The following is a 22,086-nucleotide window of genomic DNA, read 5'->3' on the forward strand; positions in this document are numbered from 1 at the left end:
GACTCGGGTGATGTAAAATGTTGTCGAGGGAAGGGAAGGAAAGCTGCGGGAGTTGGAGGCGGGATGGCGTGTGGGGCAATGACTCTAAAACATCCCACCTTGTGTGACTCCTCCATGCGTATGGCTAATATGCACTTCACCGCTTTTCGGAGCGCGGGGAAGAGTGACATCGGGTGGCAGTGAACCTAAAAATTTGGTCTGAATTCAATTGGGGGGGGTTTCTCTTTTTTTCCCCTGGGTTTTCCTGTTTTTTTCTCTAATTTGGGTTTCTTCTTTGTTTTTCTCTTCCAACAAAACTCTGTTTTACAGCAACAATTTTTCTTTTTTTTTCCCTTTTCCCCCTGTGCAATCAGTGATATGGCCTGATCTAGCTACTCAGGCAAGGTGTGACGCCATGCAGGTACCGAGCCTGCAGCCATTCAACGGTCGTCCTAAACAGGCTGGAAGCCAAGAGTAGATAAGGTACTCGGGTACCTACCTACATAATCCTAATTGTCTGCTTAGCGTGCCATCTTGAAGTAACCAGTCATCGACCGCTTCCGATGTCGGCCAATGTTGGTCTCTGGCACGTTCGGTTCACATCGCAAATGTCTGCACTACATGCACATCGACAACCGGATGAAAGCCTAAAGGTAACCTATCTTGCCACAGACTCAAACGTTCTCCAGCATTACAATAGAGGGCTACAATCGCGCCCTGGCTTGACGTTTACCTAGCAGCTCAAGGACCTCTTCGGCCACTCCCCAGGACAGCTCAAATCCCCTGCCTCCAAGTCCGTAAGCGTGGATGATGGTTCGGCCATGGCCTATTTCTTCTCTCTCGAGTCTCATGCCTCCTTTTCGAGTTGGACGTCGGCCCACGATGTCTTTGAGAACACGGAACTCACCGCTGTCTCCGAGTATCGAAGGATACGTCGCGGCAAAATCCTTCAGCATTTTCTCTCGCACTTGCACCGAGGGCTCAGGGTCCCAGTTGTCGGGTTCCTTTGTGCCACCGACGATTGTGCCACCATCAAAGTTTCTGGGCACGCAGAATGACCAAGAGCCATCGGCATTCTGTCGTGTCACTGTTGCTGGGCTGTAGTTGGCCACAGCACATGTTTGTCCTACAAAATCTGTAAGCAACGGCAAGACTAAATCAGGGACTGGCATACCTCGTGTAATGAACGAGTCCTTGTCCCCAAACCCAAACCCGGAGCAATTGATGACAACCCGTACATCAGCTAGTCCCTTGATTGTGAAACCTTCGCGCGGGTTGCTGATCTCTCTACGGAACACTTCGCCGCCATTCCATGAGAACCTGCGAAGGAGAAAAGAGCAGTAGATCATGGGGTTCACACACCATGTCCAATACTCACAGCCCCACTTCACTTTGTCGTCTGGAAACTCGCTCGGCTTCAAACGCCGAAACTCTACTAGCCCTAAACTCTTAGCCTTTTCCTCGGTCAGGCTCCTGTACTGCGCCGGAGGATTCTCCAGGTACTCGATGCCGGGCATGAAGGTGATACCAGCTTCAGGGTTGCTCTTGTTCAACGACTCCATCTGCTGGAATGTCACGAGTGCCATCGCATGATCGCGCTCTTCAGTCTCGTTCGCCGGTATGACCCAGCGGTTGTGAGCGCCACCCCACTGGGATGTGTAGTTGATCGAGGCTTTGGCATCGATGGCCTCGAAAGGACTCGGGAAATCCTTGGCTACGATGGCTACGTTGTAGCCATCCTGCTGGAGTCTCACGGCAGTGCTTAGCCCGATTACACCAGCGCTGCATTGTGTCAGTAGGTTGGCCGTCACACGATGGAGATGGAAGACTGTAGCTACCCGATTACTACGATTTGCGTCATGACTGTCACCAATGAAGCGTCGGGAACGTTTAGGGCACTGGTTCAGCCTACGAAGAATACCTACGTGATGTTGCGAAAGGGCCTACTTAATATATGAACGATGGCCCAGTAAGTCTGAGTCAATCTAACTACTGAAGACGAAACGATTGTAGATTTGCTCGGACGCTAGTCTCCACCATACATACAGTGTTGACTTCGCCGATCATCGGAGGGGCCGCCTGCCATGTTCGGCCTCGAAGCACGGGCGGGGGCCGGGGAGTCTTGTCGAGAAGCCCACGAGTTTCTAGCCATGAGGCCCACAAACGCCGGTCCCATGTCCGACTCAAGTCCCGCCGCGGCCAGTTGTGTATGTTACCTGATCAGCCGTACTTTAAAACTATGTTGACTTGGCCGTAGTGAAGACTGCATTGGCAGAATCCAAACATACTTCTTTTCCATGACACTTCCTCCAGCCCCTCTGAGACTATGTCTGTTATCGGTGAGTCCAAAGGGGGGTTTCTTTCTACCGGCTGTAACTCAGAGTTGATCGTCACCTGATGCTTCAAATCTGATAGGTTTTACATATATACCCGAAATCTGCCCCCTAGTCTTTCGGGGGCTTTGAATTGGCTCAAAACTTGAATTGTCTTTCCATGGAGATACCTCGCCAAATCGTTGGCCAAAAGCCTGGGAACGGACTGCGCTGGCATCGTTTCGTAGATTCATTTCCGTGTTGAGTGTTGATACCCAGCAGGAGACATCGACACAACGGCAACGCACAAGATACCGGTTACGTTATGCTGGCAACGCTGTGCCCAATGGTACCAATGGCGGTAGGACCTTCTTCACATGAGGATATCATAGTCAGTTGAGCCTTACACAGTAGGAGCTTGCTACCAATTGCCTGCTTGGACGGCTTCCCATGTTTAGCGCAGTGTTTCACTCTTAACGTTGCCGAAAACCTCGTTTGAAGTCGAGCCAGGCTAGCTTTACTCACAGCAAACGTCCAATTAACTTACGCCTGGTGACGCTTTGAGACAATCATAGAAGCGCGTTATACGTTGGGCGTTTCGTGGAGGAGCAATCTTTTTTTAGTGACTTCAAAACAACTTGCTCAAGATGTTTTTGTCATTGACGGGACGAAGAGTTGTTGTTTGGCTCACGATTGGATAGGCATTTCCGCCCTAACGAATATTTTTCTGGATGGCAAACGCGAGGAGCGCAATATATTAGGTATTTGGAGGGAAATGATTGCGTCTTTAGCTATTGGCTTCCCACATATAGGCGACTTTCAAATGAGTTTGTCAATCATCATCCACATCCCGGACCAATCTTCCAGCATCAGTACAGCGTGGCAGAAGATGAATGCCGGTTTAGCTACTAATATAACCATGCTCTTTCTCGTCCTGTCTTCTGGATCTGGCGGTATCTCAAGATCCAACTGAGGTCCTTCATCCCTGCAAAGATATCCCCGACTGAACGAATTCGCTTCTCTTGACAGCATACCAAAGGCTTAAATGGCAGCCTCCGACGGCACCAAGCCCGTTGTTGTTGGTCTCTATGGTGTTCCTGGCTGCGGCAAATCTTTCCTCCTGAACCAACTCAAGAGCCAACTCAACCATAAGCATTTTCGACTTTTCGAGGGCTCCGAAGTTATCAGCAGGATCGTTCCGGGAGGACTGGGAATCTTCAAGAAGTCAGACGATCAGAAGAAGCGCCATTGGCGCCAGCTTGCCATCAACGACATCGCTGAAGAGTGTACCCGTACGGGGCGTCTTGGGATCGTCACCGGCCACTTTTTGTTCAGGTCTGTAGAGGACAGTACTACCTACGACGTTGTATACACGCAAGACGATCTCCCTGTATACACGCATATCCTCTACCTCGATGTCCCTGCAGATGTGGTGGTCTGCCGTTCTCAAGGTGACACGGCTCGGAGTCGCCATCCTCTATCCGTCGACCACATCCGCAAGTGGCAGGACGCCGAGAAGGTTCAACTGCGTCACCTCTGTCTCGAGAATGGCATTCTTTTCGGGCTTGTATCCACAACGCCATCCCTGCTGGACAGGATCTTGCCTCTTCTCCACGACATTCATCATCATTCCGAGAAGGAGAACCTGTCTCGCGTCAGAAGTCGACTCGATGAGGTGGTACTCACCATGCAAAGAGAGAACAAGTTAGAAACGGTTGTCGTTCTCGATGGAGACCGAACTCTGTGTGCTTCGGATACTGGCACGATGTTCTGGGAGAAGTTCAGGGCGAAACTGACCTCATCGGAGGAGTGTTTCCTAAAAATGCTCTTCAGCAGCTCTCTTGGATACTCATATCTGGCCTTCAGTCAGGCTGCTTTCCTCTACGAGGAAACGCATCCCCACTTTGACGACTTGTGCAGTGAGGTCGCCTCTGCCGCCGTCATGCACCCCGAGTTCGTGGCCTTGATCAGGGCCGTGGAAAGAGCCTCGCACGCTGGTGCAATTGTCGTCACATGTGGCATACGCCAAGTATGGGAGAAAATCCTGGAGAGAGAGGACCTTACCAAGAGCGTGAAGGTCATTGGTGGAGGGCGCCTTGCGGATGGCTACGTCGTCGACCCTCAAATCAAAGCCGCCGTTGTCGCCCGATTACAGAGACACCACAATCTGTATGTCTGGGCATTTGGAAATAGTCCGATGGACTTGCCCATGCTCGAGATGGCCGATCAGACCATTGTCGTGGTTGGCGAAGAGCAGTTCAGGAGCCGGAGCATGAGCGCGGCCTTGCTGAAAGCAGTTGAGGAGAACCTTCAGGTGCGACAAGCCTTGATTCCTGCCACCTCAACGCCGCGTATCGACCTTAATAAATTGCCATTTGTTGACATCACCAGTCAAGCCTTCACCAACTCCGTCGCGCGCCGTCGTGGCCTCCGAGTATATCACGCAACGACGACGAACGCAGCCAAGCTGCTCATGACCCCGACCCGCGATGCATCTATCGCTGGTCCCGGTCTGAGAGCAGCTCACCATCGATTTGGTTGGTACCTTGCGGTCGACTTGCTGACGGATGTGCTTGGTGTGGAAGAGCATCCCATCGCGCACGTCCAGAACCGCACAACCGATGGCTATCGACTTTTCGACGAGGAGAGCACAGTGGTTGTAGCGTTGAGGCGTGGCGGAGAGCCAATGGCGTTCGGAGTCAGCGAGGCGTTCCCGAGAGCCATGTTTTGCCACGCTAGTTGCCCTGAGGACCTCAACTCAGACAAACTTGTGGGAACGAAGACAGTGCTGCTCGTGGACTCAGTGATTAACAGCGGCAAGACGATTGTGGACTTTGTTCAACAAGTTCGCAAGCTAGATGCAACGATGCGCATCGTAGTTGTGGCAGGAGTTGTCCAGGCAAATGCAGTCTCGGACGTGATGCAGCCGCTGGCAAGCGACGTGGATCTGAGTCTGGTTGCACTTCGTCTCTCGGAAAACAAATTTACGGGGAGAGGTGATACAGACACCGGCAACAGACTCTTCAACACGTCTCAGCTTGCCTAAGCAGCGATTGGTGTTCAATGTAGATGAGAGGAAGTAGGAGTGACCAGGTTTAGAAGTGCAATGATTATGTAACCCCGAGCCGCCACGTCGCCTGTGTCCGCCCGTGCAACCGCAGTGTTGGCTGACGATGCCCGTTGTGATGTCCATTTGGTGGTCTGGATCGTGCTTCGGAGCCAGTGGGTTATGGAAAAGGGTATCAAGGGCGGCAGTTTTTGGCTTCATCCTAGACAAACCCCGTTTTTGATGTTAAGAATAATGGTAAAAATGCAGTTGGAGGAGCCAAGAGGCAGTTTGGATATTCAAGTACCTTACCTACCTACATAGGTAAGGTAGGTATGTACAAACGTTAACGATGGGACAAGCTGACTAGGATTTAACGTTGTAGCACATGAGCTCTCGGGCGCAGCATGCCTCGCCTGAGCGTCATTGCTAAGAACCCAAAGGTAACAGCTAAAAAGCAGAGACAGGCGAGTGCTTTCCAACTATGGATATTCCAGCGCGGTCTCTCTCGTCATGCCACCTTACTAAGCCGTGATGCAGGGGCTAGACTGCATGTGCCATCCCATCGGCACCACCTAGTGAGACCACAATGTTGGGCTAATTCCGTCCTACCTAACTTAAAGCAACGGGGGTGGGTTGCACCCGAATTGGAAGTGCTGGTCAACGGCGCGAGTCTCACGACGTCGAACCAACCCCGCGCGCCTGTCTTTCACCACCCTGGTCTCGGCGCCTATGATGCAGTGTGATGGTCAGGCTGATTGGCCCAACCTGCATCTTACAATCTATTTTGGTCCGGCACCTCGACCGCCCTTCCGTCAATCCCCTTGGTCCCTTTATCGCCTTCACCACTCAGCGCGCACCGTCTAGTCAGCCAGCGCTTGCAACACCTGCCGTGGGCACCCTTCCGTCGTACCAGAGCCATGCTACCGTTAGAATGGGCAGAAGGGTATATACTCTCTCTTGGTATCATCGAAGGCCGAATGTCGACATGTCTCTCTTTCTCTCTCTCCCCCTCTCCCATCCGGCCATCTTTTCAAGTACTGCAACAACAGACAAAGTCTCGTTTATTCTTAGGTACCAGAGAGTTGAGACCACCATGCATCGGTAGCAGCTGGATCACTCCTTCTTCGTTCCTTGAGGTCGTCTCCCGCTGCCGTTGTGAAAGGGCCTGGGTACTATTGAAACCAAAACCAAAGGGCTGAGAACCAACGTTCGATCCGAGCTCAGCATGTCGACACAGCCACCCTCAGGAGGCTACTCACTCTTCCCGAACCCCAATGCGAAGCCTCCAACGATACGGAGACCAGCATCTCGAACTCGGAGGTCGGAGTCCCGCGAGCGGGCCCGGGCTGTGTCTCCCGAGAGCGTCCACTCAGCTGACCAGGCGTCTCCGCCACATCATGGCAGACAGACGCCGCAGCAGAGAGTCCAGTCGCAGGTAGAGCGGTCGCAAACTCCACAAAGCATTCGCCAGACTCAGGTCGGTGAGCAGGAGACCGCACCAAATAGACGCGAGGTGCCGGCGCCCCCTTCGGTAACAGTTGCACCTGTTCAACGGCCCCCTCCTGTCGCCGACATACTACCCCGATCAGACACGTCATTCTCACAGGTACACACCCTGGTACGAAGCAACAGCACGCGCTCTCGGAGCTCGATAGCAAAGCTTCCATTCCCAGAAGGACCGTCATCATCCTCGCAAGAACAGCCTGCCTTGCGTTCCATATTCCCACGCTACAACCCGGAAGTGCCGCTCAACCAGCAAGATTACTTCCCTACTCAAACCAGCCCGACTCACATCCCACGAGCCGTGATCAACCGCACAACATGGTATCCGGACCCCGAGGGTGACGGCCAAATCAACCAGCACAGAAGTCCCGTAAGGAGTCCACTGAACGGCGGTTCAACGCAGCGATGGCCGAGACGGAACATTGAGCCCCCAGTCATTCCCAGCGTCTCGACAAACGAGCACATGAAGAGCCTATGGAAGGTCTCCAACGGCTGGAAGGCACCGCCATCAGAAGGCAGAGTGTATTGCATGAAACTCTCCCAGGAGAAGGATGCGCCCATCTATACCCTGTCTTCGTCATCCCAGCCATTCTACAGCCTCCGACTCGATCCTACCTCCGCCTCAGCATACGTCACACTCAGCCGCCATGACCCCGCCAAGGTCTACAAGGTCCCTAATCCCACGGCAAGCTCGTCGGCGAGCAGCATTCTTTCCGGCGTCGTTGGTCACAAAGACAACGGCAAGGCCGCCGATGGTAAGCACTGGCAGGAAGTCCTCACGACGACGCTTGAAGAGGAGTCCCGCAAGCACCCGCCCAACGATGGCCTCGTAGCCCTCCTCTACCCTCTTGCAGCCGCCAAGATGGCACTCGACAAGCCGGACGACATGAACGCCATCATGACCGCCGAGACAGAGTGCGCCCGTCTCGTCTGGGACGAGGACTCGGGCTCGCACTTCCTCGTGCACCCGGCCCTCGCGACGCCCTTTTGCGTCACAATCGAACGCTCCCCAGCCTGGAGCCGCGTGGAGTACACCCTTGAACACCACGAGTCGCCGCAGCATCTCGCTAAGCTGACGCGTGACGGCACTGGCAGTGGTCACCTTGAGGTTGACACGGCCATTGCTGCCAAGATTGACAGCTTCTTTCTTGTCGACGTCGCCGTCACGGCGCTCTTGCTCGTCGCCGTGGCAGACGAGAAGAACACCAGGATCGAGACATTTGAGCCGCCGCCTGCGCCTCAAGAGCCCGCGGGCGGGGAGCGACGGCTGAGCAGGAGAGAAGAGAAGAAGCGGGCCGCCGCCGCCGCACGGAGGGGCAAGATGGAGGAGTTTGAGATTGATATTGAGAGTCAGGACAGCAGCTTTGCAAAGCTAGAGCAGGCCGGCAAGGAGGCACGCGACGGGTTGCCGTGGCCACTAAGAGCGCTTTTCAAAGTCGTTGCAGGGCTGTTTAAATGTCTCGTGTGGTTCCTGACGCTGGGCTTCAAGGCGCTTGCTGCGATTGTCAAGGGGCTGGCCAGGTGTTTGGGTGTCAAATCGGAATAAGGACAGAAAGAAGAAAAGGGACAACTCGGGAATGAATTTGATGGAAATGAGATACCACTTTGTCGATGCATGAACGTTCTAGGGATTTATCTTACTTTTCTCTGGTTAGGACGGTCTTGGAATAATGGAGATTTACTTATGAGAGAGACCTTGCACGGAGAAGGACATGAGCGATGATATTCTTTCTTTGTACATCTAGATCCATACTCCGGGGTGCCTGGGTATCGCATGACGACGTTTCTAAGCCTGGGCTGTCTTTTCCCCTATAAACGCTCAGATAATAGGACTGAAATGAAGAAACGGGGAAAGAAGAAGGCGGGGAAACCCCCGAAAAAACGCAACCGAAACTTTTGTTCGCCAACCGCCAGCCGCCCAATTTCCAAGGTACAACACACCACTCTTGGTTTACCGCTTGCGCGTCCGGACCATGATCTTCTTGCCCTTCTTCGTCGTACCGCCTGAGGTCGCCGTCTTGGCCATCTTGGCCCGCTGTATCTCGAGGCCCTCCTCCGCCTTGCTGAGGACCTTGAGTTTCTTTTTCGCATTTTGTAGTTGCAGCCGTAACCGCTGGAGTGTCTTTTCCTTCTGTGTCTGGGCGTCGTCGTTGCCGTCGTCCTCCTTGTCGTCGTCGAATCCCTTGAACTCATCCTCGTCGCTCCCATCCCCATCCAGGTCCATCGCCTCCTGCTGAGCGGCCTCTGCCTTGACCTCCGTGCCGTCCAGGAAAACAATCTTTCTTGGCGCTGCGGGCCTCGTTTCGATATCGTCGTCGCTGTCGTCCCCATCATCACCATTCTGGCTCGCCGCTTCGATGCCGCCAACTAACACGACCTGCTCCTCGAGGCGCTTCACCTCTTTGGAGATGACGTTACGCATGGTGCGCACGTAGCCGACGTCCTGCGTCTTGAGAAGCCGTACCGTTTCCATATCCATAGCCTTGTTGCCGCGGTCGCCGGCTACGGTGCCAGACCACTTCCTGCCGTCCTTGAGGCGCGAGCCCATGGAGTTGCGGCTAAGCATGCCGAAATAAAACTCATCCTCGTTGCGTTCGGCAGCTTTTTGGCGCAGGGACTTGATCTGCGCCTTCTTCTTATTGTAATCTTTCGCACGGAGGGAGTAATCCTGCATAGAAAAGCAGTCAGCGACTGTCTCGAGACCACAGCAGAGCGTGCTCGACAAACCTTGTGCTTCTCGAGGAGGCCGAAACGTTGGCGCTCCACGGGCTGGGCACGCTCCCTATGGGAGCGCCGCTGGACGGCGTTGCGCATCGACGACATTGTGGTTTCTTTTGCTTCTTCTGTTAGGACGTGCGAAACAGGTATCCGTGGCTGCAAATTCGACGTTCTTTGAAGGCGACGACCTGCACCGGCGATCCTAGGCTTGGAAGGCGGGATACGGCAGAAATTTGAAAAAGTTTTGGCGGTCAGCGGAAGCTGCAGCCACAGGGGTTAGGCTTTCGCGTCCAACTCACACCCAAGCACCCACCGCCGCCGGGTCCGCGTCTCATTATCGGATCCGCTGGCCCACCTACTAGGTACCTAGGTACATAGCAATACCCCACCCACTCTTGCACCATCTGCCGAGTCGCCGAAAGACATCGACCGAGTTCAGTCAGCTTTCCCAAGTCCATGTTCCTTGAAACATGTCAGCTGCCATGAAACGAGAGCCTCTTGATGGCTCGAGCAATCAACCCAGTCCAGTTTGGTTCTAGAATGCGAATCTTCGTCATGATCGATTCGACAGGGCATTTTAATCCGGACTGACCAGCTACTCGGCCACTCGGCGGCGTTTCTTGTTGGTCTGGAAGTTCCTCTTGTCTTTGTCGTGGCATTCATTCACAGTCATCCATTATTTGTGGTGACAGTGGCAAATCCAATAGTTCACACATTTGAGGCGTTGACACCATGACACCGCGATACCAATTTTTGGCCTTCGGTTATGCTTCTTGTCACTCCGCCTCCCCAAGGGGTCCAATCGCGAGGAAGGTCCATCATTGCCAACAGTCTGAGGGATCTGTCCCCTCTTTGCACGGACAGTCCTAGAACGAGCAACCACACAATCATGGGTCACCCCTCGCGTTTCATGGAAGGGGATACACCAGAAGCAACAGACGTTCGAGACATCAAATGCCGCAAGAGGCAAAGGAAAGGCTGTGATAACATGGACTGAACGGTCGATATCAGATGACGAGAGATTCCTTCTACAAAACTGTCTGCGACGCCTGTCTTGCCTTTTTCATTTGGGCCCCCTTGGTTTCCATGTGTCACTCCTGCTGCACCCCAGTCCGTTTTTCGTCCAAAATGGTAGCGAAATTCCAGTTACGAAACTACTCACCGCCGACATACCGGGTGCTCGCTCTGCTTGTCGTCTTCGTTGTGCTATCAGTACTTCTATTACGAGACGAGCCAGTGCAGCTCAATGGCAACAGCGATGACGATGTTGTTGCTCCCATTCTTGAGGCTACGAAGAGCAGCTATGACTGGTCTACACATCCCCAGAAGCATCCGGTCCCTCTGGCGGATATGACACGGCTCCCCGACGGAGAGCCACTCAGTCTCCCCAAGATCCAGTTCGATTTCGCTGCAGACCGATCAGACAGCCTGAAGAAAAGAGATATCGGCCTCATGAGCTCCCGCCGCCATGAGGTGCGCAAAGCATTCATTAAGAGCTGGCAGTCTTATACCAGGTACGCCTGGGGATACGACGAGTTACAACCTCTATCTTTGAGGGGCAGGAACCGCTACAACGGCTGGGGCGTTACCCTGGTCGACTCGCTCGACACACTATGGTTGATGGGAATGTTTGATGATTTCAACAAAGCCGTCCAGTACGTCAGCACGATTGATTGGAATAACGCGACGGAGTCAAGGTGCAACGTGCTCGAGACGAATATTCGGTACATCGGTGGACTTCTGTCGGCGTACGACCTTAGCAACGAACAAGTGCTTCTCGACAAGGCCATCCAGCTCGCCGATATGCTGTACGCGGCTTTCGACACGCCCAACCGCTTCCCCCCCTTTGCCTTCAGCTTTGTAGAGCTCAAGGCGGGAAGAATCCTACCTGATCCCTACCAAAGCGCTGCTGCTATCGGCAGCATGTCTTTGGAATTTACAAGACTTGCTCAGTTGACGGGAGAGTTCAAATTCTACGACGCCATCGAGCGCATAAAGCAAGCGTTCGACCTCATCCAGGAAGAGACCATGCTGCCGGGCCTGTGGCCGAGCTTCATCAACGTCCGCGATGACTTCCAAGCGACCAACAACATCTTCAAGCTGGGAGGGGACGGCGACTCAGTCTACGAATACCTGCCGAAGATGCACGTCCTCCTAGGCGGACTCGACACATCCTATGAGAAAATGTACAAGGGCGCCGCAAGAGCAGCCAAGGCTCATCTTCTGTACCGACCAATGACACCGCAGATGGATGACATCTTGCTCCTCGGTACCGCCATCGTCAACGAGAAATTAAGAAAAATCGACCAGATCTCCGAAATCGAGCACTTGTCCTGCTTCGCTGGCGGGATGTTCGCCATGGCCGGCAAGCTGTTTGACATCCCAGACGATGTCGAGGTCGGCGACAAGCTCGCGCGCGGATGCGCATGGGCGTACAAGTCTTTCAAGAGCGGCCTCATGCCGGAAAAAGCCCAGGTTGTCAAATGCGACACCATAGACGCCTGCGCGTGGGACGAGCAGAAATGGGCTGCGCAGAGCGGTCAGCAAGCACCCCGCGGATTCTGGCGCGTCGATGACGCCCACTACAACCTGCGGCCCGAGGGTATCGAGAGCCTCTTCATTCTCTACCGAATCACTGGCAGGGAGGACCTTCTAGACATGGCGTGGGACATGTTCCAGGCCGTCCAGAGGGCAACGCAGACGGACGACGCCCACGCCGTGATTGTCGACGTGACATACAGCCAGTCGCGGCAGGAGGATACGATGGAGAGCTTCTTCTTTGCAGAAACATTGAAGTACTTTTACTTGATTTTCTCGGATCCCGAGCTGATCAGCCTGGACGAATGGGTCTTTAACACCGAGGCTCATCCCTTTAAACGGCCTACATCAACATGAAAGACGATGGCGGTTTCACGGCTTTTTAGATTAGACGTTCAACATTCAGTAATATTAATAACCGAAGCCTGATTTGGCGAAGGTACCGAATGCACGTCGCAGGCATACGCGCAACCTAGTTCGTGCGTAGTAGAAGATGACAAAGGCATGTACATGCCTTCGGTGCACGCAGTCCAACATGCGAGCAACTCCCAATCATTCAGCGGACGAGTGAATACAGTCTTACGCTTTCGTGGGCTGGTCGACTGAACGCTCACCAGGGTTACTCCGAAACTGAAAATTCCGGTACGCCACAGAGTGCTCCACACTGCATAAATGAGTTCCAGGCGGGTACAAGCAAGACAGGAGAGCGGACTTGAAACTGCATGGATTGACTGTCGAGAATCACATTTTGTTGATTTGCCTGTTAGACGGCGTCACAAGATGAGTGAGCGCCTTTCTCACTCGCGAGGCTCAGATACTTACAGATGATTGGAGTAAGTCAGGGTTTCATAATAAAGATCAAATTGAAATGGAATGTAAACACTTCACATGACGCCATGTTCTATCTGAAGGTGTTCGGTGTCCTGCGTCCCTGACCTTTAAGCTTGATATCTACGTTCGTTGCGTAGCTTCTGGTCGGCTGGCAACTCGCGCCCCATATTCATGTTGGACAACATCTTGCATCATGTGTTATTTGATCATTGTTTCAGTTCCGTTCCCCTGCGATATAGCTCTAGCTAGCTATTCTCCACTGTTTCCATACTCTCTGACTTTGCTTCGAATACTACCTGGCTGAGAGACCTGTTCCTAGCCTTTCATCTAGGAGACGGCCCATGCGTATGCTCATCTCCCCAAAAGTTACTCAGCGGTCCAAGGATGGTATATCCCGCTCATGATCAAAGGTCTCAATGAAGCAACAAAACCGCAACTTGCCCGATAAACTGGGCGATAAACCCCCCTCCCCCTCTTATTTTATTTTATTTTTTTGGGTTTGATTTTGTTTGGTGGGAGTAAAAACGGCCATATGAGATCCGGAAACCGACTCATGAAAGGTGACTATATTCGCCAAGGGTGAATCCATTTAGTTGTCGAAGGCCGGGGGCAAGAAGCCGAAGCATTGTGTAATGTTTCCCCGCCCCCTCTATGCGCCTTGCTCGTCATTAGAATATGTTGGGTATGTAACAAGCCGCTTGGCAATCGTCCGAATCACATCAAATCTTCTTCCTCCTCTTCGTCGACTTCATCACCGCCCTGCTTGAACACGACCTTCTCTGCCAGCGCGAGCGTCTGCCTCACGGGCAAGCCGACCACGTTATCAAAGCTGCCCTCGATCTTCTCGACTAGCAACATGCCGCCGATGCCTTGCACCGCGTACCCGCCCGCCTTATCGGCGCCTTCTCTCGTCTTGACGTACGCATCAATCACGTCGTCCGGCAGGCCGTTGGTCTCCTGCGCAAAATACACCTTGGTCTCCTCGGTATGGATGGAAATCTCATAGCCCGGCGACCGCGCGTCCTCCCGTGGCGCGATGACGCACACAGAGGTCAGGACGCGGTGCACGCGGGTGTCTCTTAAGTGGCGCAGCATCTTGATGTGCTCGGCCTCGCTGCGCGGCTTCTCCAGCACGCGGCCATCGCGGGTGACGATGACGGTGTCGGCGGCGATGACGACGTCCGGGTCCGGGATCGAGGCGAGGTGCGTCTGCAGCGCCGTCTCGTACACGTCGAGGCACTTCTTCCGCGCCGTCTCGGAGACGTACTCGTAGGGCCCGTAAGCCGACTTGTCGAGGTCCTCGGGTTTCGTCGAGGGTGTGATTTCGAGGCCCGTCAGGCCGACCTGGGCAAGGAGGGCGCGCCGCCGCGGCGAGGCCGAGGCGAGGATCACGCGCTTGGACTTGAGGTAGGAGATGATGGGGAGGTTGAGGGGAAGCGGCCCCCGCGGGCCGGGACCACCGGCGGCGGCGGACGGCGCCCGGGGCCGGTTGAGGTGCTCGCTGGCCTTGACGTATTCCGGCGGGGGATCGGAGGAAGTTTTCACGTCGCCCATCTTGGTGTGTGTAAGTTAACAGACAAGAGAGTCAGTTATTGTAGAGTTTGCAGATAGTCCGTCGAGAAATTCGGGAGTGTTAATGGCTTGTTGCTTGTCTTGAAAGATGGTTCGGATAAGACGGGGAAGTACCTAGGCATCCGTAGTTATCGGAAAGAAAGGAGGTTTGGCAGATTGTGGGCCAGCCGCATCCGTAGAATTTCTGGATGAGCAATCATAATGCCAATGAGGTCACAAAGCTTGGGTCGTGCCAACCCCGCCAGATCCACAGTTCTTATCTTATCTCGATCCCCTCAGGAGCGTTGGCAATTCAGCTGCCTGCCAGCCCTGCGGAGTGCGGACGGAAACAAACGTGCTGCAGGAACCTTACCGTACAAGGGGTGGTCTTGGTCTTTTTTGGGAATCCCGTATGTATTGCGGAGGGAGGACCTGATCTCAGAGACATCCCGCTTTGGTGCGAAACAGCATGTGATCGTGCGAAACACACACCACATCTTCCTCTCGCCGACATTCAGCCAGATCACCACACTGCTGCCTATGAAATTGATCCTACTGACAGCAAACACACTTGTATCAGAACAGCAGCTGGTTACGCCTGCATCATGTCTTCCCCAAATAAGTCAAATTCCCCGTCAGCTCCGGCAGATGCCGAGCAGCCAGAAGAGAAGCCGCGCCTCACCGAGGCGGAGAAGAAGCAGAACCACATTGCGTCTGGTGAGTCCAGATGTTCTCTTTGTGGACGGATTTACGCTGCGCGCACATCTCTGCAATCGCGCACGCATCGCATCCCTCGGGGCGCAGCGTAGCGCACGACACAATTAACACGTGCTCACAGAACAGAAGCGACGCCAGGCCATCCGTGAGGGCTTCGATCGGCTCACGGAGCTGGTGCCAGGTCTGGAGGGCCAGGGCCGCTCCGAGGGTCTCGTGCTGAAGAAGACGGTGGAATTCATGAAGGAGCAGCTCAGGCAGCGCCAGGAACTGGTGGACCGCATCGAGAGCACCGGCGGCGAAGTCGACGAGAAGTATAAGCGGTGAGTGCTCAAAGCCTCCAGCCCGGCTTGAGGTTGCTACTGACCTTCATCCACAGGCCACTATTTCATCAGCAGGCAAACAGCACCTCCAGCAGGACGAGGTGACACGGCGAGGCGTCGCCGACAGCTGTCGCGTTTGGAGTTTATTCGGGGTTCAATGATGGAGTTAGGGTCACCGGATAAGATATACCTTGTTAGGCATGGGCTGAGGAACGGTACTGCGTTAGTATGGGCTACAGAGGAGGCGGGGCGGTCTGTTTGTACAGTGGCCAGACACATACAAGACGACTCGGCATGCGTTGTTGGAGTAGTATACATACAATTCTACATAATGTTATACACGGCGCACGCCGGCTATTGGTACGTCGCCACCATTTCTTGCATCTTCTCGCGCAGATCCACAGGCGTCATGTCCTCGCGCGCCTTCTTTTTATCGCCGGCTTCCTTGGTTGATGACCGGTCGCTCACGTTGACGGTTACGGTCCCGTTTTGCACGTTTTGCTTCCCCACCACGGCGATGACACCGAATCCTTTCTCCCTCGCCTCGGCTAGTTTCTTCGCCAATGACCGCGGACTCGCGTCAATCTCGACTGCGAAACCCGTAGGGCGCGGCTGTCTCGGCTTGTTCGAGTCCCTCACGCGGTCATGTCCCGTCAGGACATCCTTGATCTCGGACGCCCACTGCATTATGGGTTCCGTGTCGTTAAGGGTCAGGATGGCGCACTGGCGTGGGTTCAGCCAGAAGGGCCATTTGCCCTTGTACTCCTCAATCAGCAACGCCATCAAACGCTCGACCGAGCCCAGAATGGCTCGGTGGACCATGACGGGTGCCACTGGCCCGTAAGTCTCGAGCTCGACCGGGTCGGCCTTCTCCAGCGGCAACCCCTGAGCCTCCGACTTGGGCGCTGGCGCTTGGTACTCGAGATTGAATCTCTGCGGAAGCTGGAAGTCGAGCTGGATTGTACCGGCCTGATGCGACTTCCCGTGAGAGTCATGAAGCATGACGTCGATCTTGGGGCCGTAGAAAGCACCATCCCCTTCCTTGATGGTATATTTGAGCCCGGCCTGCTCCAGCGCATCGCGCAACTGTGCCTCCGCCCGCTCCCATTCGGCATCGGTGCCGATGTAGTGGTCCGGCGGCCGCGTCGACAACGCGAAGTCGAAGTAGTCCAGTCCCAGCGCGCCGTACACCGTCTTCATGAAGTCTAGCGTCTTGAACACCTCGTCCCGAATCTGGATCGGCCGGCAGAAGATATGGCCGTCGTCCTGGTGGAAGCGACGTACCCGCGTCAGGCCGCTAAGCGCGCCCGAGATCTCGTTGCGGTGTAGCGGGCTGAAGTCGGCGTAGCGGATTGGAAGGTCGCGGTAGCTTCTGTTCTTTGAGGCGAAGATAAGGCAGTGGCCCGGGCAATTCATGGGCTTGAGGCCGTAGTCGTCGTCCTCGCCCTCGGCCATCCGGGCCGCCTCACCACTGCCTTCGTGCGGCGGTTCCCTGCTGCCAGCGTCGCAACAGCTTGCCGCCTTCTCCTCGGGGGCGCGCGCGCGGCTGGTGACGGTGTACATGTCGTCGGCGTAGTTTTGCAAGTGGCCTGACACCTCCCAAAGAGACTTTTTGTAGATGTTTGGCGTGATGACCTCGTCGAAGCCGTAGTGAACATATTGCCGCCGCAAAAAGTCTACCAAGCGGTTGAATACGCGCGTGCCATTCGGGAGGAAGATTGGCGAGCCCGGGCTGTAGACGGAGGTGGTGAAGAGCTCCTGTTGGATGCCCAGCTTTCGGTGGTCGGGGAGGTCATCCCCGGCAGCGGAGGTTGTGGCCGGAGTCGCGGCGGGTTTCTTGTCGGAGTACCATTGTCTCGGAAGGCATTGCCGCCTCAGCAACGGGTTTCGGAGGCTCGGTAGCGTACGGAGAGCTGGTGGGACAGCCCGTGCGGGAAGCATGGCGCAGAATGTTGGCAATTGGACGTCATGTCATTGTGCTTGAAGATCAAACGAGATGGAACCTGAATTTGTGATGCAAGGATCTTGAGAGCTCACTGACGAAAAGAGTATAGCGCTGAATCAGCTCCCAAAACCTGCACGGACCCTGCGTCGCTTTTCGCTTCAGTTCACCATCCATCAGGTACCTAGGTAAGTGAGCACCTTAGGTAACCTCACTTCCCACACGCATTCGAGCCAACGTTCTGGGCGGCAAGTCATGAGAAACAACTATTCTGAGTGTGCAGACTCGGTTTCAGTTGGACGTGATGTTCCTGGAACTTGATCGTCCGGGGACTTAGGGGACTTAATTCCTCCAATCCAAACATGGAAATCAAATCAAGGACCGGGGAATTAGGAGCTGAGGAGTGTGGCCTTGGGCACCCGTGGCAATGGCAATGGCAATGGCAATGCTGACAGCCATCCCGCCCGCTTAGTGTCAGGCTATTGGTGGGTTCAGTATCTCACTTGCAGATGCAAAGATTCCAATCATTATCTCGTAAGACCTAAGAGCCCACCAACAACTGCCCTATTCAAGCGGAGGACCGAAGCCAAGTCCGCACGATCTTGCGCCAAGTTGACTTCCCCGACAATAACCGAACTACGCTCAGGATTGACCGTAAAACATGAAGTGCCTGGTACTGTGAAGGGAGTGATTGAACTGTGCACACTTGTTCGTTGTCATACACTAATTTTCAAGGATTGGTGCTGGCTGTTACTTCTAGGTAGCTAGGCTTGGACTGCACTGTACATCGAGTCGGAGGGCGCGAAATGCCAGACTAAAAGGCACTAAGGTGCAACTTTGCCTGAGAGTGCTTGATTCGTCTACAATAAGCATTTGCTGCACTGCGCCATATTTGTGCGTGCATTGGGGATCAGGTGACGAGACAGTCAACGTCCTCCAGACTAGCAATCTTCACGATGGAAGTAGAGAAACTCAGTTCCGGAACGTAATCGTCTTGGTTCTCACCCACTCTTCCAAGCCCGTCGAGTTAAACCTGCCAAAGCCGCTGGACTTGACACCACCATGAGGCAGGCCGCTCTCATCGTGAACAGTCATATTGTTGATGTGGACGGCGCCTGATTCAATCTCCTTGGCAAACCGCAGACCGGTGCGCAGATCCTCCGTAAATACAGCAGATGTCAGGCCGTACTCTGTATCGTTGGCGATCGCCAGAGCCTCCTCTTCGGTCTCGACCTCAAAGAGCGACACGGACGGCCCGAAAGACTCGGTCTTATAGATGTCCATGTCAGTGCTCACGTTCTTGATGACGATTGGCCGCAACCTCGTCTTGGACGTCTCCTCGGCATCGACGTTGCCGGCGATAACGGAGGCCCCCTTGCCGACAGCATCCTTGATGAGTTTCTTGTTCTTCTCAACGGCGACTGTGTTGATGAGAACCGGTGCATCGGATGTTGTCGGGAAGATCTTTTCAATTGAGGCAGACAGCTTGGCCTGGAACTGCTCGCTGACCTTTTTGTGAACGATGATTCGCTCCGTGCTCATGCAAATTTGACCTCCGTGGAGAAAAGAGCCGATTGCGCATTGATCCGCAGCCAGGTCGAGATCGGCGTCCTCCCACACGATGGCCGGGGCCTTGCCTCCCAATTCCAGCAAGACGGGCTTCAAGTACTCTCCTGCCTGCTTGGCGATGATGCGCCCGACGACGGTGCTACCGGTGAAGTTGATCTTCTTGACTTCAGGGTGGGCGATCAGAGATGTCGTGATGGCCGCGGCGTTGGCAGGCTCGTGAACAACCACGTTCAGGACTCCCTTGGGCAGGCCGGCCTCATGAAAGCAAGACACCATCTCGACAAGTGTCCTTGGTGAAAACTCCGAGGCCTTGAGAATGGCGGTGTTGCCAGCTGCGATAGGGAATGCTATTGATCGTGCTCCCAGGATGAAGGGGGCATTCCTGCAACCCAATTAGCTCCGGTGTTGATGGGTTTCTAGCGTACTCTACTGACCAGGGCGCAATCGCAAGAACGACTCCGTAAGGCTCCTTCAGAACGAGTGCGCTGATGTTAGGATCGTTTGTTGCTGGCACGGAGCCCTCCACTGTGACGAGGCGCCCGCCAACGTCCTTGATGCAACCAATGCCTAGCCCCAAGATAAATTCGGACCATCCAGCAGCAGCGCCGGTCTCCTCAGACATGATGCGAGCCAGCTCTCCCTTGCGGCTCTCCATTATGGCAGCAGCCTTTAGGAATATGTCTCGACGCTGAATCAATGTTGTCTTCTTCCAGCTCTTGAATGCCTTGGCAGCAGAGTCAACTGCCGCGAGTGCATCTTTCTCAGTCGCGCTGCCGCATTTGTGGACAGTAATTCCGGTGGCGGGAGACACCACGTCGAAAGTCTTATCAGGGATTACCTTTTCACCGTCGATGAGGAACGGGACAGTGTATTCCCCTTGTGTCGAGGTACCGTTGGTTTGAGTTAACATGGCTGGACGTGATGTGGATAAAGAGCTGAGCTAGTCGACCAAGAAGAGACGTCAAGAAAAGGTAATAAATTTGCGATGTCGAAGGAGCGTGACGTAGCGAGAGAGAGAGAGGGAGAGCCAGGAGGAATCGGATTTGACCGGCAACTGGATTCTTATAGCCTTGAAGTAGGGAAGAAAGCAACGCGCTAGTCGTAGGACAATTGCTAACCATGCCCTCCCTTTTTGCCCTTTCGATATGCCGATGGCAAACACCGTCTTAGTGCACGGAACCCCGCACTCGGAAAGTGGGCACGGGGAGAAAGTCTGAGACGACATGCTGCTGCTTACATCCCAATTCATTGTGAGCATTCAAGCCAATTGCTTTGATAGATGGAATGACAAGTGACCAATTCCGCGAAAGTGACTCCCGGGGCAATGATCTGGGTTGTTATTCGAGATCGGATGACTGCTCACACATTGACAAGCTATGTAGACTATCATCATTGGTCGGCTGACATGGTACTGACGCTCAGTTCATGTCATGTTCTCGATAATGAAATGCAATTCTCAACGGCTGCTTGTGCGGATGTAGCACTCATCGTGTTTCAGCTAGCCATGTTCGTCTTCGTCTACTCTGTTGTTGGCCGGGGAGAAGGTCGAGATGAATGGAGGGAGAAATCCCTGCTGATCTGAACTGGCCGGGCGTAGACATGCTGGACCAAATCCGAGGAGTAATAGACGCCGTGCAAAACAATTCCCTGGTGTTCGCTGCTGCTTTATAGTGGACCTCGTCAAAGCAGGAGTTAGGTCGAAGGTGCCGGATGGCAACCGAATCCTTGGTCCCCAAAGTGTCCGGCGTTCAAATCGCGGGGGACGGATAGTGGGGTCCCAGATGCCGACCATAGTTACCGGAACTCTATTTTCCTATCTATCTACAGGTTAGAAAAGGACCCGGACCAGCCATTCAACCGGCATGTTGTGTAATGTCTGGAACGGAGAGAATCTGTACCCTTTTACTACTGGAAAGCCTACTGCGTAGCAAAGTCTAGAGACTGAAGACCATGTCATTCTCAATCTCCATTCAGATCAAGTCGCGCCGCCCCATTTCTTGAAGACAGCTGGATCAACGAATGGTTGGGGCACAGCCGCCGAGTCTACCTGGAGCACTTCGACTGCAAAACAGTCAGCTTCATAAGTGTGTATCCTGTTTTGAGACAAGTGGTCTCACCTGGCTTGGATCGTGATCCCGGCAAAGCGAATTGGACGTCACGGGCTTCTTTGGGGGTTTGAGTGTAGGAACCTTTGCCTTGGTAGAGAGGCGGCAATGCGAGCTCGACCTTTACCGGCGGTCTGCGAATTGCTTTTGATTCTGGTTCCGGCATAGCTGAAGTCGCAAAGTGACGTGAGCCATGCAGATTGCCATAGACAGAAATCGGACTGACCAGACGCAGGATTATCTGACGGGCTGGCAGAGACGAGTGCGAACTTCAACCAGGAGGTCGCGCGAGTCAGGCTGCTCCCCTTGACGGATCTGAGATAAGGGTTCGTCTGATCAAATAATCCTGCGAGTCGTGACCTGTCGAGAACCCCGAATTGTGATTAGTCACAGACCCACGCTTTTTCGTCAACAACTGACCACTCAGACCGGCGCTCACCCGCCTGTTGGCCCAATTTTGACCTACAGTTTCCACTTTGGGGTATTGGGCTGGTCATTACTGGAGGGCTCCTTCTTGGCAAGATGCCAACTGCTGTGGGTGCGTGGGAATTCTTCTCCAGATGTAAGGCGAGGCATGTGGATATTAAAGTGCAAGAGGACGATATCGGATCAACATATCTCGTCGCTCCCAATTTAAGCTATCTTCTTCAATCGGAGTTGCTATCTCGATATTGAGTGCAGGGTCTTATCCCACGTGTCTGTGCTCTCTTTTGACATCCAACCTGGTCTGAGCACAGAACCTGATCGTCAACGGTGACAATTTGGTCCAGATCGCCGACGAGCCCTTCCGCATTAGGCAGTTGACATGTGTGAAAGACATGCTTACCCCGCTCGCTGCAGAAGCTGGAAGCGGGTCTTCCTAGGCTTCACCGCCCAATAGGGTGATCAATCCCGGCCCTTCCCCCCTCAAAAACGTGCAACGGCTGGGGAGACGCAAAGAGGTCCCCTTATC

General features: G+C 54.1%; 10 protein-coding genes across 10 annotated transcripts; 4 read left to right on the plus strand and 6 right to left on the minus strand.

Annotated features, from left to right (window-relative positions):
* Positions 1–643: 643 nt before the first annotated feature.
* On the minus strand, positions 644–1,953 carry CDEST_12292 (Putative FAD dependent oxidoreductase, D-amino acid oxidase, D-amino-acid oxidase). Its single transcript, XM_062928448.1, has 3 exons — positions 1,818–1,953; positions 1,154–1,761; positions 644–1,105 (listed from the first exon to the last, which is right to left on the minus strand). The coding sequence occupies exons 1-3, from the start codon at positions 1,838–1,840 to the stop codon at positions 684–686; spliced, it is 1,053 nt and encodes a 350-aa protein (XP_062784499.1). The 5' UTR covers positions 1,841–1,953; the 3' UTR covers positions 644–683.
* Positions 1,954–3,336: 1,383 nt separating this feature from the next.
* CDEST_12293 (Putative Phosphoribosyltransferase domain, HAD superfamily) lies at positions 3,337–5,337 on the plus strand (the record flags this gene model as incomplete). Its single annotated transcript, XM_062928449.1, has 1 exon — positions 3,337–5,337. The coding sequence occupies one exon, from the start codon at positions 3,337–3,339 to the stop codon at positions 5,335–5,337; it is 2,001 nt and encodes a 666-aa protein (XP_062784500.1).
* Positions 5,338–6,010: 673 nt separating this feature from the next.
* CDEST_12294 (uncharacterized protein) lies at positions 6,011–8,393 on the plus strand. Its single transcript, XM_062928450.1, has one exon. It carries the CDS (start codon positions 6,566–6,568, stop codon positions 8,387–8,389), a length of 1,824 nt encoding a protein of 607 aa, XP_062784501.1. The 5' UTR covers positions 6,011–6,565; the 3' UTR covers positions 8,390–8,393.
* Position 8,394: 1 nt separating this feature from the next.
* Positions 8,395–9,781, minus strand: CDEST_12295 (Putative small-subunit processome, Utp11 protein). Its single transcript, XM_062928451.1, has 2 exons — positions 9,571–9,781; positions 8,395–9,511 (listed from the first exon to the last, which is right to left on the minus strand). The coding sequence occupies exons 1-2, from the start codon at positions 9,664–9,666 to the stop codon at positions 8,795–8,797; spliced, it is 813 nt and encodes a 270-aa protein (XP_062784502.1). The 5' UTR covers positions 9,667–9,781; the 3' UTR covers positions 8,395–8,794.
* A 908-nt stretch (positions 9,782–10,689) lies between these two features.
* CDEST_12296 (Putative glycoside hydrolase family 47, six-hairpin glycosidase-like superfamily) lies at positions 10,690–12,456 on the plus strand (the record flags this gene model as incomplete). The annotated part of the gene is made up of 1 exon (XM_062928452.1): positions 10,690–12,456. One exon carries the CDS (start codon positions 10,690–10,692, stop codon positions 12,454–12,456), a length of 1,767 nt encoding a protein of 588 aa, XP_062784503.1.
* A 513-nt stretch (positions 12,457–12,969) lies between these two features.
* CDEST_12297 (Putative nucleoside triphosphate pyrophosphatase Maf-like protein) lies at positions 12,970–14,658 on the minus strand. Its single transcript, XM_062928453.1, has one exon. The coding sequence runs from the start codon at positions 14,482–14,484 to the stop codon at positions 13,645–13,647; it is 840 nt and encodes a 279-aa protein (XP_062784504.1). The 5' UTR covers positions 14,485–14,658; the 3' UTR covers positions 12,970–13,644.
* A 169-nt stretch (positions 14,659–14,827) lies between these two features.
* Positions 14,828–15,840, plus strand: CDEST_12298 (Putative myc-type, basic helix-loop-helix (bHLH) domain-containing protein). Its single transcript, XM_062928454.1, has 3 exons — positions 14,828–15,198; positions 15,320–15,518; positions 15,575–15,840. The coding sequence occupies exons 1-3, from the start codon at positions 15,087–15,089 to the stop codon at positions 15,621–15,623; spliced, it is 360 nt and encodes a 119-aa protein (XP_062784505.1). The 5' UTR covers positions 14,828–15,086; the 3' UTR covers positions 15,624–15,840.
* A 30-nt stretch (positions 15,841–15,870) lies between these two features.
* Positions 15,871–17,504, minus strand: CDEST_12299 (Class II Aminoacyl-tRNA synthetase/Biotinyl protein ligase (BPL) and lipoyl protein ligase (LPL)). The gene has a single exon (XM_062928455.1). The coding sequence runs from the start codon at positions 17,457–17,459 to the stop codon at positions 15,873–15,875; it is 1,587 nt and encodes a 528-aa protein (XP_062784506.1). The 5' UTR covers positions 17,460–17,504; the 3' UTR covers positions 15,871–15,872.
* Positions 17,505–18,256: 752 nt separating this feature from the next.
* On the minus strand, positions 18,257–20,088 carry CDEST_12300 (Putative aldehyde dehydrogenase domain, aldehyde/histidinol dehydrogenase). The gene is made up of 2 exons (XM_062928456.1): positions 19,464–20,088; positions 18,257–19,411 (listed from the first exon to the last, which is right to left on the minus strand). Exons 1-2 carry the CDS (start codon positions 19,937–19,939, stop codon positions 18,433–18,435), a joined length of 1,455 nt encoding a protein of 484 aa, XP_062784507.1. The 5' UTR covers positions 19,940–20,088; the 3' UTR covers positions 18,257–18,432.
* Positions 20,089–20,122: 34 nt separating this feature from the next.
* On the minus strand, positions 20,123–21,494 carry CDEST_12301 (uncharacterized protein). The gene is made up of 4 exons (XM_062928457.1): positions 21,361–21,494; positions 21,147–21,302; positions 20,928–21,090; positions 20,123–20,846 (listed from the first exon to the last, which is right to left on the minus strand). The coding sequence occupies exons 2-3, from the start codon at positions 21,298–21,300 to the stop codon at positions 21,005–21,007; spliced, it is 240 nt and encodes a 79-aa protein (XP_062784508.1). The 5' UTR covers positions 21,301–21,302; positions 21,361–21,494; the 3' UTR covers positions 20,123–20,846; positions 20,928–21,004.
* Positions 21,495–22,086: the final 592 nt, after the last annotated feature.

This window comes from Colletotrichum destructivum, chromosome 8, assembly GCF_034447905.1.
Source record: "Colletotrichum destructivum chromosome 8, complete sequence".
NCBI classification, from domain to species: Eukaryota; Fungi; Ascomycota; class Sordariomycetes; order Glomerellales; family Glomerellaceae; genus Colletotrichum; species Colletotrichum destructivum.

Coding starts and splice junctions, on each gene's coding strand:
- CDEST_12292 (XM_062928448.1), bottom strand. CDS start 1,840: ATGACGCAAATCGTAGTAATCGG. Junction 1,762..1,817: donor ACGCAAATCGTAGTAATCGG/GTAGCTACAGTC, acceptor GACACAATGCAG/CGCTGGTGTAATCGGGCTAA. Junction 1,106..1,153: donor GGACTCGTTCATTACACGAG/GTATGCCAGTCC, acceptor CAGATTTTGTAG/GACAAACATGTGCTGTGGCC.
- CDEST_12294 (XM_062928450.1), top strand. CDS start 6,566: ATGTCGACACAGCCACCCTCAGGAGGCTACTCACTCTTCCCGAACCCC.
- CDEST_12295 (XM_062928451.1), bottom strand. CDS start 9,666: ATGTCGTCGATGCGCAACGCCGTCCAGCGGCGCTCCCATAGGGAGCGT. Junction 9,512..9,570: donor GCCTCCTCGAGAAGCACAAG/GTTTGTCGAGCA, acceptor TTTTCTATGCAG/GATTACTCCCTCCGTGCGAA.
- CDEST_12297 (XM_062928453.1), bottom strand. CDS start 14,484: ATGGGCGACGTGAAAACTTCCTCCGATCCCCCGCCGGAATACGTCAAG.
- CDEST_12298 (XM_062928454.1), top strand. CDS start 15,087: ATGTCTTCCCCAAATAAGTCAAATTCCCCGTCAGCTCCGGCAGATGCC. Junction 15,199..15,319: donor GCAGAACCACATTGCGTCTG/GTGAGTCCAGAT, acceptor ACGTGCTCACAG/AACAGAAGCGACGCCAGGCC. Junction 15,519..15,574: donor GTCGACGAGAAGTATAAGCG/GTGAGTGCTCAA, acceptor CTTCATCCACAG/GCCACTATTTCATCAGCAGG.
- CDEST_12299 (XM_062928455.1), bottom strand. CDS start 17,459: ATGCTTCCCGCACGGGCTGTCCCACCAGCTCTCCGTACGCTACCGAGC.
- CDEST_12300 (XM_062928456.1), bottom strand. CDS start 19,939: ATGTTAACTCAAACCAACGGTACCTCGACACAAGGGGAATACACTGTC. Junction 19,412..19,463: donor GTTCTTGCGATTGCGCCCTG/GTCAGTAGAGTA, acceptor ATTGGGTTGCAG/GAATGCCCCCTTCATCCTGG.
- CDEST_12301 (XM_062928457.1), bottom strand. CDS start 21,300: ATGCCGGAACCAGAATCAAAAGCAATTCGCAGACCGCCGGTAAAGGTC. Junction 21,091..21,146: donor GGGATCACGATCCAAGCCAG/GTGAGACCACTT, acceptor ACTGTTTTGCAG/TCGAAGTGCTCCAGGTAGAC.